At 46.7% G+C, this 18,343-nt stretch overlaps 1 protein-coding gene across 1 annotated transcript; it reads right to left on the reverse strand.

Annotated features, from left to right (window-relative positions):
- Positions 1-3,339: 3,339 nt before the first annotated feature.
- LOC128716081 (mucin-19) lies at positions 3,340-15,647 on the reverse strand. Its single transcript, XM_053811002.1, has 6 exons — positions 15,387-15,647; positions 9,781-11,260; positions 9,388-9,682; positions 7,236-7,438; positions 6,168-6,518; positions 3,340-5,666 (listed from the first exon to the last, which is right to left on the reverse strand). Exons 1-6 carry the CDS (start codon positions 15,645-15,647, stop codon positions 3,340-3,342), a joined length of 4,917 nt encoding a protein of 1,638 aa, XP_053666977.1.
- Positions 15,648-18,343: the final 2,696 nt, after the last annotated feature.

The raw sequence follows: 18,343 nt of genomic DNA on the forward strand, positions 1-18,343 counted from the left end.
ATCTGGTGGACAGATTCGGGACAGTATCTGTTTTACCAATAATCTTTTTGTTTTAACGGCAAGTTAAGGCTTCTTAACGTTTATTCGGAAATAAAAGCTCTTTACCGGTGGTCTCATCTTACACAACCAAACCGGCGTAGTTGTTGGAATCTATAATATCGCAAGAAAAGGAATTCATGTTCCGTTTCGGTTGTTCGGGTTCCCTTTTTTTCCCCACACGCCACACAAATTTCGAAACTCTGTCACTATTTTTTGCTATATCTTTTATTCATTATTACGTTAAAATCACAGCAGTCTTTTAATGATAAACTTGTTCAACTGTTTTGTGGTTTGATTTGTGTTCTAGTTTGTTTTGTTGTTGTTGTTGTTGTGGTTATTTCTTTTTCTATTATACTTCCTTTTGCTTGGGGTTGTTTGTTCGGGCAATTTGCATTGCGAAAACGAATGTCGAAGTAGGTTTTGTTTTTGGGGCCTTTTTTGTAGTAAAGCAGAGAGTCTGGGAGTTTTAGAAATTGATGGCCTAGGTTTCGTGGTTCCTATTTGATCGTTTCTGTACGTGTGTTGCTTATTCTGGCACCTTGCCGCATATATAGTAAGGTTGGGTACGGTGAATGGTGTGTGTGTGTGTGTATATCTGTGGTTTGCTTTATTTCTTTACGTACTAATTTAACCATAAATCCATCATTTGCGGGGCTGTCTTTTACTTCTTCTTGTGTGTTAGTTGTAGTAAGTCAAAATAGTAAACGCAGTAGAGGTTCAATATGGAAATACTAGCCACACTATCGAGCTATGTAGTATGCATGTTTGTGTGTATAATATGCAAGGGGGGGATTTCCTAAACCTAATTCACTTACAATCGAATGTTTTGACGCTTCTGCCGGTTTTAATCTCTCGCCTCTGTACCATTTAGCCCCTTGTTCGTGTGCCACCATTGGCTTTTTCGCCACACGGCTTTTTTTCCTTTTTTTGTGTTGCATGCGCACGTTACGCTTTGTCAGCCTGGTCATCTACGGAACGTATCGGGAAACATTAGCACAACTTTCTGGTTTCCCCTACAATTTCGTTCATTTATCATCGCCACGATACGATATACATATATATATTTGCACTTGTTCCATTGCCTTTGTCAACATTGGTTTTTGTTTGTTTGTCACCGACTTCTTCCAGTCGAATGGCGTCCCTTCTTCACGGCAACATTTTGCTTCTTGATACGATTTTGTTTAAGCTATTCTACGCTACCCTATGTAAAGTTTAAAGACGGGGAGGCTACAGACAGACGGGTTTTGCTTACGTGCGTATTGGTTCATGTAATTGCTAAACTTGGTTTGTTTAGTTAGTGTTTTCTTGTTACCTTTTTTGTTTTAGTTGATTTGTGCCGATGCGCTGTTTCGGGCTAGCATAACAGCTACACGTATATTAGCGTCCTGGCCGAATAACGGTTTCGATCCGAGCAACACAACCCCAGTTCTTCCCACGAACTGGGCAATAAATATAAACTCTTTTCTAACTTTTACAATGCTGCACCATCAAACTGCATATGATGTGAACGATTTTGTTCAGTGTTTTTGTTTGTTTGCGCATTTTGTGTGGTTGCTTCTTCCACATCAACAGGAATGTCCGTTCGTGTTTTTGTTTGTCTCCATGATATATCTATATGTATGTATATATACTTCATATAAATTAATTTTTCCCTTCCTACGTATGGATGTGTGTTTCCCGATCCTATCGTTCCGTTTTGCATCACACCCCACAACACGACAGTTACACAGTTTGGAATGTATTCGGCTTAGAAATTGCACATAATTGGTTCAGTGTGTGTTCCAGGACATCACATATAGGTTTCAGAATGGATATTGTTTTCCCGTGTTAATCCTACTACGGTGTTGCAGCATTCCCTCTTCTTCCTGCTGGGTTCTGTCTGAATGTTTATATATAATTAGTAGATTTCGCTTTCAGCTGGCACTCTACCGATCGCTTTTAGTCCTTTTGCCATTCATTTTTCATTCAAAACTCCTCACAGAGTGAGCAACAAAAATGAGAGAAAAAAACAAATCACTGAAATGATCAGTCCGCGACACATGGTCGAAAACGTTCGACAGCTTACGGAGAACAAATTTACATAGTTAATAGGACACTTGCACCATTATTGGAACGTCTCTTTGTAACGATCGCAGCGTATTCCGGCATACCACGCGCGCATTGAGTTTGAACACAACATATCTATACATCTGAGCTTGATCGCATCGATTGAGTGAATAAGTCTTAGAGATTTAGCCGAACCGGTGCTAGTGAGTGTACACACGTGGCTTACGACAGTTTGTAACTGAAGAAAAAAAACTACTAACAACCCTCTGGCAGGGGATTTGCATTGAACCCACACGAAAGATAGTAACTAAAAGCGCCTAAAAACTACAATGTCAAGTGGCTTCCATTGGTGAACCGTTCTTTCTACACGACTCAACGCAAACGTCGCCCGCAAAGCGACAACCATTTTAGACACATCATAATTAGGTGGTGTTGAAAACGCATCATATCTAAGTTCATTTTGGCTTTGCCCGGTGTAGTGAACATTCAAAGTGAATATTGCTAGAGACACATCATGGGAAAACGGGAAAACTTGACAAAATAGCTTTCTATTCCTTTCATTTTCCTCTCTATTTTTTTTCTCTCTATACCTTTCTCATTGGTAGATACGCTATCAATTTACTTACTGATTAACAATACTATACATGTACGAACAAGGATAAAAACTATCTACTTGGCTATTGCTGGGAGGCTGGCGGGGGATACGAAAGGAAAGGCGCAACCCTTTTTGCTTTCTTTGATCCATTCGGCAAACTCAAGGCATATATAACGCTACTATAACCAAGCTCATATTGTTGGCCACCCCTAGCCTTCTAAACACGAGGCGCTGTCAGTACCTGCAGTGCATTAAAAATGGGGGGGAGTTTGAAATCGAATAAAATGATACAACCTAATAAATTAACTACCATCAAATCCTACAACGCTGTGCTGACGCCATGTCCAGGCCATTAGTCTTGTGGCATATATCATTGAACTAACCGTAACCGGGTGAGATTAAAACATTGCAGCAATAATTACGCACGTACGGGTGAAAAAGTGTACTAAAATATTGCACCTAACGGAATATAAACAAAGGAAAACTTATATAGTCACACGATCACGAGTCACGATCGATATTGGGGATTCGTCTCTTGATAGGCTCGCACAAATCACTAGTTAGTTGGCAAGCTGGGCCAAGTGACGCAACTGGTCTTTGAGCGCTAACTAAATCAACTCAAACCTATCAAACGTAAATCTTTACCGCCTTGGGCGCGCTCACACCGTTAACGAGGTGATAAGCTGCTGACAGAGCTTACCATACTCGTACTGATCTCCGGAAATTCGCCGCAGCTTAATGCCCTTGCTTGTATTGCTGTCTTTGCTGTTGCGTCCCTCGTACACTTGCAGCTCAATCTGCAATCCGCCGGAAAACTCGAGACTTAGGTTAGATCTCCCATCCGCACCGGAACTGTTCCGACCCGAACAGGTCCCTCCATCTGCTCCGGCCACCGATCCGGAACGATCATCACCTCCAGCACCAGCCGCCACCGACGATCTGTTGCTGTTCGGATCGGAACCGGACACTTTGCAACCGTAGCTCCCGCCAGCCACACCGTAAACGCAACCCTTCGGTGGCATCGTAGAGTCTAGCGTTCGCTTCACCATCTCGAGAATGCGGGCCGAATCGAGCGATGAACATTCCTGCGGCAGCGGCAGTTCGTAACATTCGTCCGAACTTTTCGACCCATCACATAACGAATCCGGGCTCAACCTAGCCCCGTCCTGTTCGGAATTGGAGTCCGCACTCTTGAAACCCGAGCTGGATGCCGACGGTTCCTGGCTCGGGGACAGATTGGAATGGTTCGAATCGTTGCTCAGGCTATCGTCACTGAACCCGAGCGATTTGTCGCTACCGCGCCGTACATACGACTCACTAATGTCGGACGTATCGAGCTTGGCCGAGGTTGTTGTCGCGCTGGAATTGTTCTCCGTGTCGAGGCTGGCCTTCCGCCCAACACCACGCGTTATCGAAGGCATATCGCTCGTCGGTTCCGTTATGAGCAGGCCGGAAAATCCTAGCCCGCTCGTTGTCGCACTACTTCCCGTCTGACAGTTGAGCGAATCGTCACTATCACCATGGCTCGAGTCGGACAACGCGACCAGCGTTATTTCACTCCCCTGCACATCGGTCAAACAGATCTGCGGATGCGTGTGCTGGAAGCTAAGATCTTCCGGTGACGCATTCGCCGAATGGCTCTTGAACGGTACGCCCGCAGAAGTGGCCGTCGTCGTCGCGGTCGAGTGCTCCTCCTGAATAATGCACAGATTGTTGGGCGATGTGGGCGGTGTCGCGGAGATGCGCATGGTTTGGGGCGGTGGCGGTGGCAACAACCCGTAATTCTTCGGATCGAAATAGTTGACCGGTGTGGTAGCGCCCGAGTAACAACCCGCCACTATTCGCCCTGTGAAGTCGATCTCCACACTGTTCACGATGTCCATGCTCAGATCGAGTGGTTCGTTACAGGCGACGGAAGGAAAGGGTGTCACCGCGGAGGATGTCCCGCGGGTAATGGACCCACCCGCCATCGTGATACTTCCCGCTCCTCCTCCTCCACCGCTTCCCCCGCCTCCGCCCGTATTCAGTGTGCTGAGGCCACGGGTAATCTGATGCATCGGAGAAGCGGCCCCACCGCTTGCCGATCCAGCCGCCCCGCTTGTGCTGCCCATGGTCCCGCTGCATCCACTCACGATCGAAGCCGGCGGTCCGGGCAGGATCGGAGAAGAGCAACCGCTGGCGTAGTATACCGGTGACGGACATCCACTGTTACTGTTGCTACCCGTGTACTCCAAACCCGACAAATGGCACATTCCCGTACTAGACGCATTCATTGTAGACATACCGCCCGGTGCCATCAAATTCGGAAACCCGTACGGATTGCCAAACGCGCCAAATGTTGCCGCCCCGCCACCTGCCGCACCACCGGCAATGTAGCTCGGTTGCATCCCTCCCCCCATTGGGAATCCCGTAGGTCGACCGGCAACAGGATAACCGGACCCGGCACCACCACCATGACGAAGTGTCGCATTCAACGGGGAAACACTTTGGCTGTGCTGTAACTGCAACAGATTCATACCCACATCCAGCGTACCACCCATTATACCCGTGCCTCCCGTACCGCCCCCACCCGCCACTGTACCGCCCGGTCCACCCCGAACCAGCCCCAGCTGGTGGCCCACTTCGTACGGCATTGTGCGCGTGTTCAGTATGCTGTTGGCCGTTTCGATCTGCAGCCGATTCTCCTGCACCAGCTTCTCCAGTCCCGGTACGAGCGATAGCAGCACATCGTGCGGTACGGTTATGTCCGGATAGGTAGTCCGATCGTCCATAAACGCTTTACAGTGCATCGGCGAACCGGGCAGACTGACGGAGTTGTCCGCCAGCGGTGGGCTGGGCGTGATCAGCAGATTGTTGCGCTGCTGCGATGCCGCTATTGCTGCGGCGTGCAAACCTTTCTGTAGCTGTTGACACTCCTGGAATGGGCCCTGGAACTGGGACGTTATGCGCGAACCTTCCGAGGCGCGGCGCACCGGACTGTATCGACCTGTAAGATAAAAGGGCACAATAGTTAAACACTTTATTCGTTGTAATTTCGTGTCTTTCATGAGTTTTATATAATGATGATAAGCGAAATTATGTTTAGATGAGTGTTCTAGCTAGATTACGTGGGAAGTTGCGGTAAAAAAAAGCGTGCAAGACATAACACATTTTCAACTACACCGTACACCTCAACGAAATAGCTACACGATCTACATCTAACGATCACACCTCAACAGGCGATGATCGCGATGAACGTTTGGTAGAATTATGAGCATGAGCAAAGCGGCGAAACGAAAGCTTATTAATGTGTGTTAATCGTATGAATCGTATGTGCGACTGCTGTCCCCAACACTCCTGTATGACTTCCCCAGAACGGTTCACATTCGGTAATGGTCGGGTTAATCGGCGAATATTCAGATGCATCATCAAACTTCCGTGATATGTGGCGCAATTCCAACTTCCCGCGCGTTCATTGTCGCGATGCCGACCGCGTGGCTTTACTTACCGATTTCCTGCACCGTCGGTAGCTTACATGTGCGGGTGGCGTAACGCCGGTTACAGATCTGCGACTGTACTACCGTTTGCTGCTGCTGTGGTTGCTGATGGGCGGGCGGTGGCGTCGGAACTGGTGGACCGGCGGTCATCACACCGGCAAGGTTCGTGTGTGCCGCTGGATGGTGCTGATTGAACGGGGTAGCGGTCTGTATCGCGGTGGACAGTACGGATGCGGGTGCTGCATCTAGTGGACCGTGCTTAGGCGCGGAAGATGCAACCGTACAGGTGGGCAACAGCGAAGGTGGCAAATAGTCTCGGTTCATACGCGCCTCTACCTCCCGTATCAAGTCCGGGCTTATCACTGCGCATACCGCCGTCGGGTGTATCAAGCAGCAAAATGGTGCATCGCGACCACAATTTATGTTGGGTGTATTGTTTAGGAGCAGCGTGTGTGAGTGTGTGTGTGTTTTTTTTATTTCAGCATTTACCGATTACGTGTATTCGTACGGTTTTGTTTGATACATATTTTGCGAACAGCACAACAAACATTAATGCACATGTTTTCGATTTTTAACAAAAAGAAAAACATATTTACACGAGAAAAGAAAAAAGGGAAAAAGAAGGCAAGGAGAAAAATAATATTGGTGTAAACAATAAATAGGTAAACAGAATGAAGGTGGAAATAAAACACGGAGCAATAGAATCACTAAACAGCTCGTACAAATTTAAACAACATTTTTCACAAAACATTCCTACAAAACGGGAAAAAGTTCCGACATTTGAACATTGAGTTGTATTAAATTGAACAATTTTAATACCGCGTGCATAAGTAGTTAAACGCAAAGAAGTAATTTAAAAAAAAACCAAAACTAAAAGTTTCACAGCAATAGCAATAGTTTTTTTTTTTTGGCAAACACATGCAAACAGGGTAAAACAATGCCTAAAGTCATTCGATAAGTTTTGCAGAGAGAGAAAAAAAAAACTAACATCGATCGTGTACAGCTAGCTAACGATTGACAACACGTGATTCGCATATCCTGTTCGAATCTGGTTTACTACAGCTGTTCGACCCACTTACCGGGCGGACGTTCCATGACGGTTAGCAGACCGGTACGGCGTGTTCTACCTCCACCGCTGACACCGCCGGTGCCGCTGACGGTTCCTGCCGTGGGGGCCGGCGAGTGGGCCTGCGGAGGTTCCATCGGTGACGCATTGCCGGCGGATAGATCATCGGTGCAACCGACGGTATGACGTTTGGTGCATCCGCGACCGTGCATGTATCTACAAGAAAACCAGGAAAAAGAGTAACAATCAGTATGTAAGGCCTATCAGCTCGCCGCCATCAACGCAATCAGTAGAGCACGCGCGGTTTGTGAAAGCAGCGCCAAAGAACTGTTGTTGGCAGTTGCATAATTTCCATATCGATTCTACTAGTGAGAAAAGGTTCATTATAATACCATCTCCAGTGTTTCATCTATTCCGCATATTCCCATACAGTTCGGAGTTCATCATTTACATCCGTAAAGGCCAGCCGGGCCGTTAGTTTCGCTTTTATGCTGGGGAAATGGAATTCATTTACGCCTATATGTGTGTCACAGAGGGTGACCCTGCGGTGACATAACGCACCAGCGAGTACGAAAGATTACTGGTTGGCACGTTCTTATGCCGACACCGTACCGGTGCATCGATTATGTGATGCACTAACGCTAACTGCAGTTCATGTAAGTAAATCCAGCTGAAACATTTTGTTTCATGCCGAACAATGATCAGATTGATCAAAATTACATCATTCAACCAGTTTTATGTAGCTTGAAGTTTTTAATCTAAGTTTTATCTGCCTAAACATGGCGATTGTTTTATTATGAGCGAGCGAGGCCGGTTTATCGTACGGCAACGTTATGGCGCGCGATAAGCATACCATGTTCTTTTATCACAACGTGCGTAGAAAGAAAGGAACGTATAGGGTGTGCGGCACCAAATAGTGGTATCCGATATTTTTTCTATAACTTGAAAACCAAATGGTCGGTCGTTTTGTTTGATAATGTATTCAAAAACGTAGACACAACGACAGAAGTCGTAGGGATACAAAGGATACAAAAATCCTATCCAAATCGCACTCATCAGTTAGTCATGAATTCCATTTCCATATGCCAGTTTTAAATGGCGATACGTGGCTTTCCTTACAAAAAATCAGTTCTCTAATCCAGTGTAATAATCAGTGAGACTATGTTTCCGAATTGATTACTCCCTGGCTGGTTCTAATTCTCGACCTAATTATTGACCACATCTGTCTTATTGCAATGGGTGAATGTTTTATGCCATTCTATTCTTCTTTATCGACACAACACAACCTCAAGAGGTGTAGGTCTGCCATATCTGACTTTCTGCGACTTTATTTACCCGTGACTGGATAGTCAGTCCTGCGTACGGACGTATGCCATTCCCTAAGGACAGAAATATGCCGAAAAATCGCTGCCAATCAACAATAAACACTAAAAAAAAGTGACGGGAAATGTAAAAAAACCAGTCCAGTTTATCGCCCAAAGGTGATTAATTGGCAGATGCCATTTTCAACAAGTGGCCAAATAATTTCTGAATGTGTTTTTTCCCGGTTATAAAAAAAACTGCACCAGATGTCACTTTATTTGATAAAATAACCGAACACTATGTGGTACACCCTGTGGATGTACTTATACATGTTCTTCCTTTTCTTAACTCGTTCGCTTTGCTTGAAATAAGTAATCGCGAATGAAAGATAAAAAAATGCTACGGCTTGTACGCACACACATCTTATGGAAAATCGGTAACCTCGATAAGACACGGTACAGAAGGGGGCAAAAAAAAAACAAAAACAAACAAAGGTAAGCTACGCGTCACGAACCAACGAACGCGCTTCCGATAGGAAGCTCCGTATAAACAAAGTTCGCATACATCCGTGCGATTTGATTTCAAATGTGCGAGAGTACTTTACACCTTTCCATTCCAAGGGCACACACAATTGTTTCCAACTGAAGAAGAATAACCGACTGAAGAATACAAAACAAAAAAAAACATTATGTACACCTCTGACGCATTTTTGATAAGTCATGGAGGAAGTAATAAAAAAACGAGTAGTTGATATACTTCATCACGGCATTAGATCATGCATACAGTGTTGCATACGGCCCGGCATTACCACCTGGTGGTCAAATTCTTCTCCCTAAAGACCTCTTGTGGTTCGACTACTGTACCTCTGTATTTCATCATTCGAATCGTCCGTTCCTTCACTGTTGGGCGTCTGAAGCATCACGTGGTCCATCATGATCGTGGTACTGTTTACACCACCGCTAATCGGTCCTAGGGTGGAATTGCCAGCCGGTACCAGCACCGAACCATCCACTCCGGGCTGCTGTTGCTGCTGCTGCTGTTGCGGTTGTTGTTGCTGCTGATGTGGATGGTGTTGATCGTGGAAGTTTGTAGACGACGAAGGATAGTAGATTTGCAGATTTGCCCCACCATCTGATGCCCGTCGTCCGAAGGAGCTCGCTATAGTGTTGGATGGAAAGAAAAGGAAAATACACAAACAAACAATTAGTGTCCGGTGGCGACATAACGGACCCACTTTGGGGGAGGATTCCACTTACTAGCACCCATCACAGTCGGTGGCTTCAGCAGATGCTGATCCTTAATGGTTAGATTGTGGATCGGTTGATTTTGCAGCGACGGAATGTTGATCGGTACGTTCGGTGTCGGCGGAATCGATGGTTCATGGACACCGCCACCAATCTTGAAGCTTATCGGCACAACGTTCGGGTTGACCAGCACCTGCTCGTGTGCCACATCACCCGGGCCCACCGTGTGTCGGCGCGTATTCCCTCCGGCACCCACCGTCCCATTGGCACAGCTGGGTGGGAATAGATAATGATCGCCGGTCGCTGTCGTTTCCGACAACTTCACCGTACCGGCCGTCCCGGACGGGGCAGTTGTGGGCGTGGTGACCGTTGACCCGGCCGTCTCCAGATCGTACTTCTCCAGATCCTCCGTTCCGGCCAAACCGGATGATATGTTCAGTATGGTTGAGCCGACGCTCGTCAGCGGGCTTAACCGTTCGAGCGAATCGTTCTTGATGACCTCGGTGCGATCGACCACACCGGTCGTAATACTGGTTTTGCGGGAGCGCGAGTACGCCAGGCTGGCGTGATGCTGTAACCGGCCCTTTTCCTTCCGCTTCTGGCGCAGCTTGTCCACCAACAGATTGTAGATGGCGTAGATATGATCGAACCGGCTTTCGTGCACCGACTGCGCAATCATGTCCGCGGTCAGCCCGGGCAGCTGCAGCATGTGCGTCATGACGACCGTGTCCAGAATTTCCGCCTCACGCTGCGGTGGTTGCCCACCACCACCATAGTCCCCAGCTTCCAGCATCGGAATGGAGTTGTACTGTTCCAGCCAGCGATGGTGTGCGATCTGTTTGAGCGTGTAGCGCCGTTCCGGTTCCACCACCAGCATATGCCGGATCAGTTGCTCGCACTCCTGCGACATGAAGAACGGTATCCGAAATTTACCCGCCACAACCACGCTGCGCAGATCGTGCAGGGTCGTCCCGTCGAACGGGAGTGCACCACACACGAGCACGTACAGCACCACACCCAAGCTCCATATGTCCGACTTCGGACCATCGTACTCCACGCCCTGGAACACTTCCGGCGCTGCGTACGGTGGGGAACCGCACCACGTCCGCAACGGTTGGCCCTCGATGAAGGTGTTGCTGAACCCAAAGTCCGCCAGCTTCACGTTCATCTCCGTGTCGAGCAGGACGTTCTCCGCCTTCAGGTCCCGGTGCACGATACCCTTCCGGTGGCAGTAGTCGACGGCGGCCACTATCTGCGAGAAGATGCGGGCCGCTTCCTCCTCTCGCATCCGCCCGTTCGCTACCAGATGGTCAAATATTTCACCCTGGGCCGCATGTTCCGTCACCAGGTATATCTTGTTGCGTGACTCCATGACCTCGTACAGGCGCGTTATGTGCGGATGATGTAACACCTTCAGTATCGATATTTCGCGGAACGTCTTCGCCAGGTTCTCCTCGTCCAGACATGTTTTATCGATTATTTTAATTGCAACCTACAAAAAACAAATGTCGGAAGCGTAGAAAACACGGAAGAACATTAAAAGAAAGTTTGTCTTTTATTCTGAAGAAAAGGGACGGGATGTTTTGGGGGGAGAGTCAATAAGAAAATGCGAACATTGACATAAAGAGAAGAGCAATTCAAAGGTATTTTCCCCTGAGTACTGACCCCGAAATTTTCGATAGCGAGTTCGTACAAGTTTTGTTTATTTATTATCGAGGTCGATGGGTTATGTCAATAAAGCGTGGATATTCGCCCCCGACAAACCCACCAATCCCATCCTCTCCCTCACAAGACTTCAAAGACCAGTACGTTGAGGAGCAAGTGTCGAAAGACAGTTATTAGGTCGGGCCTACCTAAACCGGGTTGTTTTTTTTTCCTAAATTATTCAAAACATCTGATTCTTGTCCGCCTGGCTTGCCACATTTACGGTAACGTGAGGTCACAAATCGGGACACAAATGAGAATGCAAATATGTTGAAACCCTTTTTACCTGCCCGTTTCCTCGTGTCCACATGAGCACGCGAAAGGACTTATTTTAAACGGTCCCAAGGCATAAAATTGGACGACCGCGAAGTCCCAACCCACAGCGGGTGGACCGGACAGTGCTCGCTTTCCCCGTACAACAATGTGTCGGTACTATTTATGGGCAACAGTACTGCAAGGAAGGGAAGGCCACAAGGCACAGGGGATCCCTTTTTGTCGTCATCAACTTTAGATCGCGACGTAGTTTGCCTTTCGTACCACGCTCGACCCGGCTGTAGTCCCGGAGCTCGTAGGTAGTAGTTAGTGGAGTTACACAATTTCCGAGGTGAGGTTCGCTTTCGATTGGGTCCCCATTTTAAACTTCTGCTAGTCAAGCCTCCGTGTTCTGTATTTATAAAGCATCGGAAACATAGCACGGGAATAAGTGAAAAAAAAAACGCAACATCTTTCGTTCGTTTTGTCCATTTCAGCACAAGTGTGTGCATGTGTGAGAGTGTCCTGTACCTCCCTCCCATGGTTGACCATAAAATAGATGGATTTCCTTCATTTTTAGGTCATTAAAAGTTCACCATTTCCTACCATAGTGCTGACTCCGGTTTGTGTCCTGCCCGTCCTGCCGGTGCATTCTCTCTTTTCACTTGGAATGTGCTGTTCGCCGACATTCTCGACACCGGAATTGCATCGGTTTTGGCCGAAGGAGTATCGTTCGGCCGGGCAGTGACGCGTACCGTTGTGCTACCGGGCGGCACAACACGCTGCTTCCGATCGATTCGTCCTCGGCCCTTGGTACAAATGGTGCATTATTTCGAGGTTCACATCGTACGGAACGTTCGTCATTTTGCCTTGCCCCGATTCACCCCATTTCTGCCAGCTACGATCGATGTACCTCGCACCCGGTGTGCCCCGTTTTAATCCAATGTGTCGTCCAACATTTGGACCCAATCCAATGTGCAATCAGGAAGGGATGGAATGCAATGGATCCAGAAGGACACCATTCCAGTACGGAATTATCCATTGACACACACCCACCCACACACCATGATAGATGAACAAGATCGATTATTGTGATGAGCGTGGTTGTCCGCAAATATGCAGCGTGTCCACCATAATAATTGGACATTAGAGGATAATTCTGCCCCTGTTCGCTTGGCACATCCCTGTGCAGCAATCAGCTAAATGTGCCCTAATATTTCGCAACAAAATAACAAATAACGGCCACATAACAACAACAACGCACACACCTAAAACACCGCACCAACAGTCCAGCGTATGTGGTGTTTGCGATGACAATTAACATGTCGCGCATCTTTGCACCACTATTTCTCATCAGCTGATATTCACCTTCGAAACAGAAGCTTCGCCCTCTATCGCCCAACTGTTAGCACACACGTGATTGTACCGCTCTGTTACAACGAACAACATTTTGCTTTCTTTTTTGTACGCCGTACCTGGCGTTCCGGCGTGGAGGAGAGCATAGAAACAAAACAACTTTCCAGCCCGATGGGTGGACCGATAGCGCAGATCGGATGCCAAAAGATAACGCACGTTATCAACCATGGTAACGATGGGTAACGCAAGGCCCCTGTTCTGCTCGGTTGAAGATGGATAAACGTTATCATGTCATATCTTGAGGTAGCGGACTGTTGACATGTTGTTAAAAGGATGTCATTTTTACTATTTTACAACGCACAAAGCAGCTAACAGTTTGTTTCTTTAGTTAGTCCACTGCATCTACTGTGATCTTTCATGAATTTATCTATCCATCGAACCACAATCCTTTATTAAAGTTCTGCTAGGCAGTAGATCACCTGTTTCAACGCAAAACCGGTTGAATCTCTCGTTTTTTTTTTTGCAATAACTGCGAACAGCTAATTTCCTATCGAAACATAAACCACGGCACTATCAACCAGACGTATCAAGACGGGTTTTCTACGCACGAAAGCAGTTTCTTAAGGCACGTTGATAAAGCATAACCCGTTTGGCCGCCAGCATACTATCGTAGCAGCAAATTTCTCTTCAAGGCTCTATATTACCCGCGCTGACCTTTAACCTCCTGCGGGTGAAGGATGACCACAGAGGTGTGGTCGCATGGTTATGCATTGTCTCGTTTTATGTCACCAGCTGCTTGTGGTTTGTGCATCATCGATCTCCTTTACATTATAGACATTGATGCATTTACCGAAACTATTTTGAAAAAAAAACATTTTAAGTATAATTTATCTACGTTTCAAGCATACTCATTCAGTAATAAAATAGAAGAAAATTAATTCATTTTGTGTTTTAATTTTTGAGACTCTACTCCGAAATTGATCATTAAACCAATGACTCCCCAAGGCATTTGAGCTCGTGAGCTAAAACTCTGCTTATCTATGTAAACGCTGTTCTTTTTGTAACAAAATAATTCAGGATAACACCATTTTCAGAAGATAAGAGCCTAGAGTATTATAACCTTTGGTTTAGCGACAGACACGCTGGACTTCATATGATAGAACCGGTATCAACTCACATCCGGTTCGTTCTCTTGAATGCAGGGGCTTTAATTATCCAGCTAACAGTTAAATAAAGTCAATGGGAAAGTCAGAAGTCACAGTCCCAAGTACCTAGAGACTTTTAGAAGTTATCTCCAAGATCGTTTCCCTTTGATCCTCCGTAGTTGAAACAGGAGAAAATTGATAAAACATAACATGTGTAAGTAATTATCGCAAACTTTGTTAGGTGTGCCAGTAAAATTCCTAAGTTTTTCCAGAAAATTGAAGGTTTTACTACGATAATTCTAACCGAGCATACCCGGGATAAGGCAATATACAAGGAGGAAATGTCTAGAGGAATTTGTACTCTCTACAATCATTATAGGACTGATAATACGGCCAAGAGCCGTTATAACTATATTTAATAAATACTATGAACATTCTTTAACAAGATAGTTTTCGTCTTTTTCAGTCCAAGAACAAATGGAGTCAATTTGTGATTCATTGGGCAAAAAAGAATAACGCCCCTTACCAGAGTTCTACATCGATCGAAACAAGTGGTAATCGAATAGCGCCAATTCTGGACTAGAAAGCGGACGAGTTTGAATTTCCACTATTCCACAAATTCTCATTCGATCGGAGTAGCAACACATGTGCATGAAAATTGTCTTGTCTACACTCTGACCAGTTTTCCTTCAATGCTAAATTCGGCTAAAGATGGTAAATTGTTTATGTCCAATATGAGTTAAATAGTTGTTGTGTCCGACCACCATCAGAACCAGTCGATCGATAAACAACTTGAAGATGTGAGAATGCTAATCATGGAACAAACAACACGAATACCCTCTGCGAAATGTGCACTAAAGACCCATAATAAGGCTATTCTAGTGCTTGATCCAGCGTACCAAATGTGTTGCTAATTTTCATCCCAGTTCTCAGTGATCTTCATCTGGGTTTGCCCTTAGTAACAACTTCGTGACCACCTGGTTATTCGATGTTGACACATCCGGGCAGGAACAACTCCCAGAGCGTCGTGTGAAAGTGATTTACGATCTTCTAAAGCAGATTTTTAACGCTCCATTCATCATATATCCGACGACATTCCATGAACTATCTAAAATACAATGATTGATCGTGAGATTATAATTTCTCCCTTCGCGGACATACCTTCGAGTTTGTGATGACATTGGATGCCAGCTTCACCACGGCAAAGTTACCTTTGCCGATCGTCTTCTCCAGCTCGTAATATCCAACGCGCACCAGCTTCTCGATCGACATTGCGCCCTGATGCGGATGGTGATGAAGATGTTGTTGCTGTTGCTGCTGTTGTTGCTGCTGCTGTTGCTGCTGCTGCTGCTGTTGCAGTTGCTGTTGCTTGATGGCGGCCATACCGATGCCACCAAAGGCCGGCGAAAATGATTCGGTCATTGCTTCGCTTTCAGTGGGCAATTCTCAGACGGTAGGCAACGTTGTTAGCGGGTTCCCGTCTGTGTGCACACCCGAACCGGCATCCACCACTACCCAAGCGGCTATAGTGCATCCGACGACGATCAGCTGTTGCAGGTGGAGTGATGGTGATGGTCCCGGTGTCTAGCAACATTTGTATGCCTCCGTGAAGATGCAGCAGGGTTTGTGGGGGTGCTCAAGCGCAACCTACACCTCCGCTTGCAGGGATGACCGCACTATGATGCACTTCATTATTATACGATATTAGGCGTTTTGTTTTCGAATGTGCTTTAATGCGTAACACTAGCACTAGAATCTAAATACGCACGTGCTCCGTGCACTATTGACTGTGTTTAGTAGGATCCGATCGTATTCGCACACTAGCTCGCACGTGTTTTTCTTCCTTCTCCACAACTGTTGGGTTGATTCACTGCACGGCTATAATCACATTCATCTTGCTTCCCCTTACCAAAACACGTTTATCGGTACAGGTTCGTTTACCATTTTATCACCAACACATTCGGGGAACGGTTGACGGTGATCAGACACTTTTTTAGGGGTCGCTTTTTGTACACTACGGCCTACGTATGTGGTAGCAAACAGAATGATAAAATAACAATTGAACGCATAGATTAGGCGGACGCATCACACCACCGCCCGTACCACCAAGAATCGAGAATCAACGCTAACGTCGTCGCTGTCCGTGGCGTATTTTATCACTCTATCACATTCGTGATCATCACCATCATCCTTGTGTTAAATGAAATGATGGCGGTGGCAGAAACGGGACGTCGTCAATCCGGCCGATCGATCGCGATTTTTACAACCACGAACAACAACGACGTCCACGACGACGACGACGACGACGTTGGTTCCGCGGGGACAACTACACACGCATCAACAAATTGGGATGAAACTGGTTCTGCTGATTGGGGGGGTGACCGAGACGCCATCCATCCCAACCCGCCCGATCCCCCGTTACACGATTGCGGAAAAGCCGAACACACATTTTTTGTCGCTTGATTGGTCTGGCTTCACAACAGCGATGGACACAAGGGGCTTGTGGCAGGCAAATGAATTCGCATTTTAATCAAATCAAAACCATCCAATCGATGGGCTCAAGCTTGACAGATACGGGGACCGATGAAGCGCTTGGGACATGGGTGCGAGAACATTCCTTTTCCGGGCGAGCGCACTTCCCACTGACAGAAACGGAACCGATTGCGGTGGACACATGAACCCCAGCGTTGAAACTATCATCTGTAGGGACAATAGGGACAGGTACATACACTGTGCTAACAACAACACTGAGGTGACATTTCGTCTCCCCAATCAGTCCCCCTATCGAAAGAAAAGGAGCAGGCAGTGGCAGCATCTCTCGGTCGCGTATACGCAGCAATCGATGCGTCGTTTCTCTGCTGTCAAACCACTTCATTCACAATGTGCGACGATGCGGGCAACAGACGCGACAGGAAACGGAAAGGAGGTGGGGGAGGAGGGGGGGGGGGGGGGGGGGGTGAGAAGCGGGCGAACAAATAGAAAAGAAACATACACACACAGCTGGCCACACGGTGGAGCACACGTACGCATACACACGCAACAGCAAAAAGGGAACTCCAAAGAGCCCACACAGCAATTGGGTTTTCTTCTTGCTATTCCCGTTCCTTTCTGGGTTACACGGTGTTATTTCATTCCGCTTTTTTATCGGTAAAAGGTTGGAGCCTACGGGAGCCTACCACCCCCCCGCGCACACACACACATATATACACACAGGAAGTGGTGAAACCCAACCGCACACACCAACACAGCAAGCACACAAACGCAATTCTATCTCCGCCGAATTCTACTCGCAAGACCTTTCTTATCGTTAAAAAATTTCTTATCCGAACGCACTTCTTTCGCCTTGCCACCAACAACCCACTATCGCCCTGACGATCCCTTCTTCACGAAAAACCCACATCACCTACATGTGTGTGTGTGTGCATGCGTACGTGTGGTTGTGTGCATCCGTCGAAAGGTTTCTCTTTCGTCGCAATTCTTGCGCACCTCTATTGCACTAGTTTCGTGCACGCACTGGAAAAACGTGTTATTCCGCAAGATTGTGTGGTTACACTTTTATCTGTGTTTCCTGTTTCACGCGACCACGACGACGGCTACGACGAACAGCGCGTACGCACGGGATAAAAACGATAAAACGGGCGCCCCACAAACGCGAAAACAATGGTAAACAGAGCCAGTCTGCAAATATCGGTCGATGTGACAGCTGTGACGGGTGTTTAGAGCGCGCGGTTCGGAGATCGAAATGCAGTTGGTTTCACCTCGACAGTGCCACAGACGGACAGGCTGCTTTAAATTACCGGTTGAATTTCCGTTCGAATAACCGGTTCGTTAACCTTTATGAACGGAACGTGGCATGTACATTTCCACTGTAGTCAACGAAATAAAGAAAATACCCACCTCAAACCATTTTAATATTTCAGTATAATAATGTTTTCGTGATCCTCTTTTGGTGCTGATGCATACGATCTACCGATTATCTCTGTTGAAGCTGGTGCAGAATCTTCATCATTTGATCATCACATATCCGTCTCTGCTAGTTTGGGGTTTCTGCTATGTGTACTTAATACTAAGAATTTCTTGTTGAAATCTCCTGGATTGTAAGAATTTGTGAAGCTCAA

Source organism: Anopheles marshallii, chromosome 3, assembly GCF_943734725.1.
Source record: "Anopheles marshallii chromosome 3, idAnoMarsDA_429_01, whole genome shotgun sequence".
In the NCBI taxonomy this organism is placed as follows: Eukaryota; Metazoa; Arthropoda; class Insecta; order Diptera; family Culicidae; genus Anopheles; species Anopheles marshallii.

Excerpts from the sequence above, each read along its gene's own strand:
- LOC128716081 (XM_053811002.1), bottom strand. The coding sequence starts at position 15,647 with ATGACCGAATCATTTTCGCCGGCCTTTGGTGGCATCGGTATGGCCGCC. Across the intron at positions 9,683-9,780 it reads ACCGACTGTGATGGGTGCTA|CGAGCTCCTTCGGACGACGG; the intron begins GTAAGTGGAATC and ends CCAACACTATAG. Across the intron at positions 7,439-9,387 it reads TCGAATGATGAAATACAGAG|ATACATGCACGGTCGCGGAT; the intron begins GTACAGTAGTCG and ends GTTTTCTTGTAG.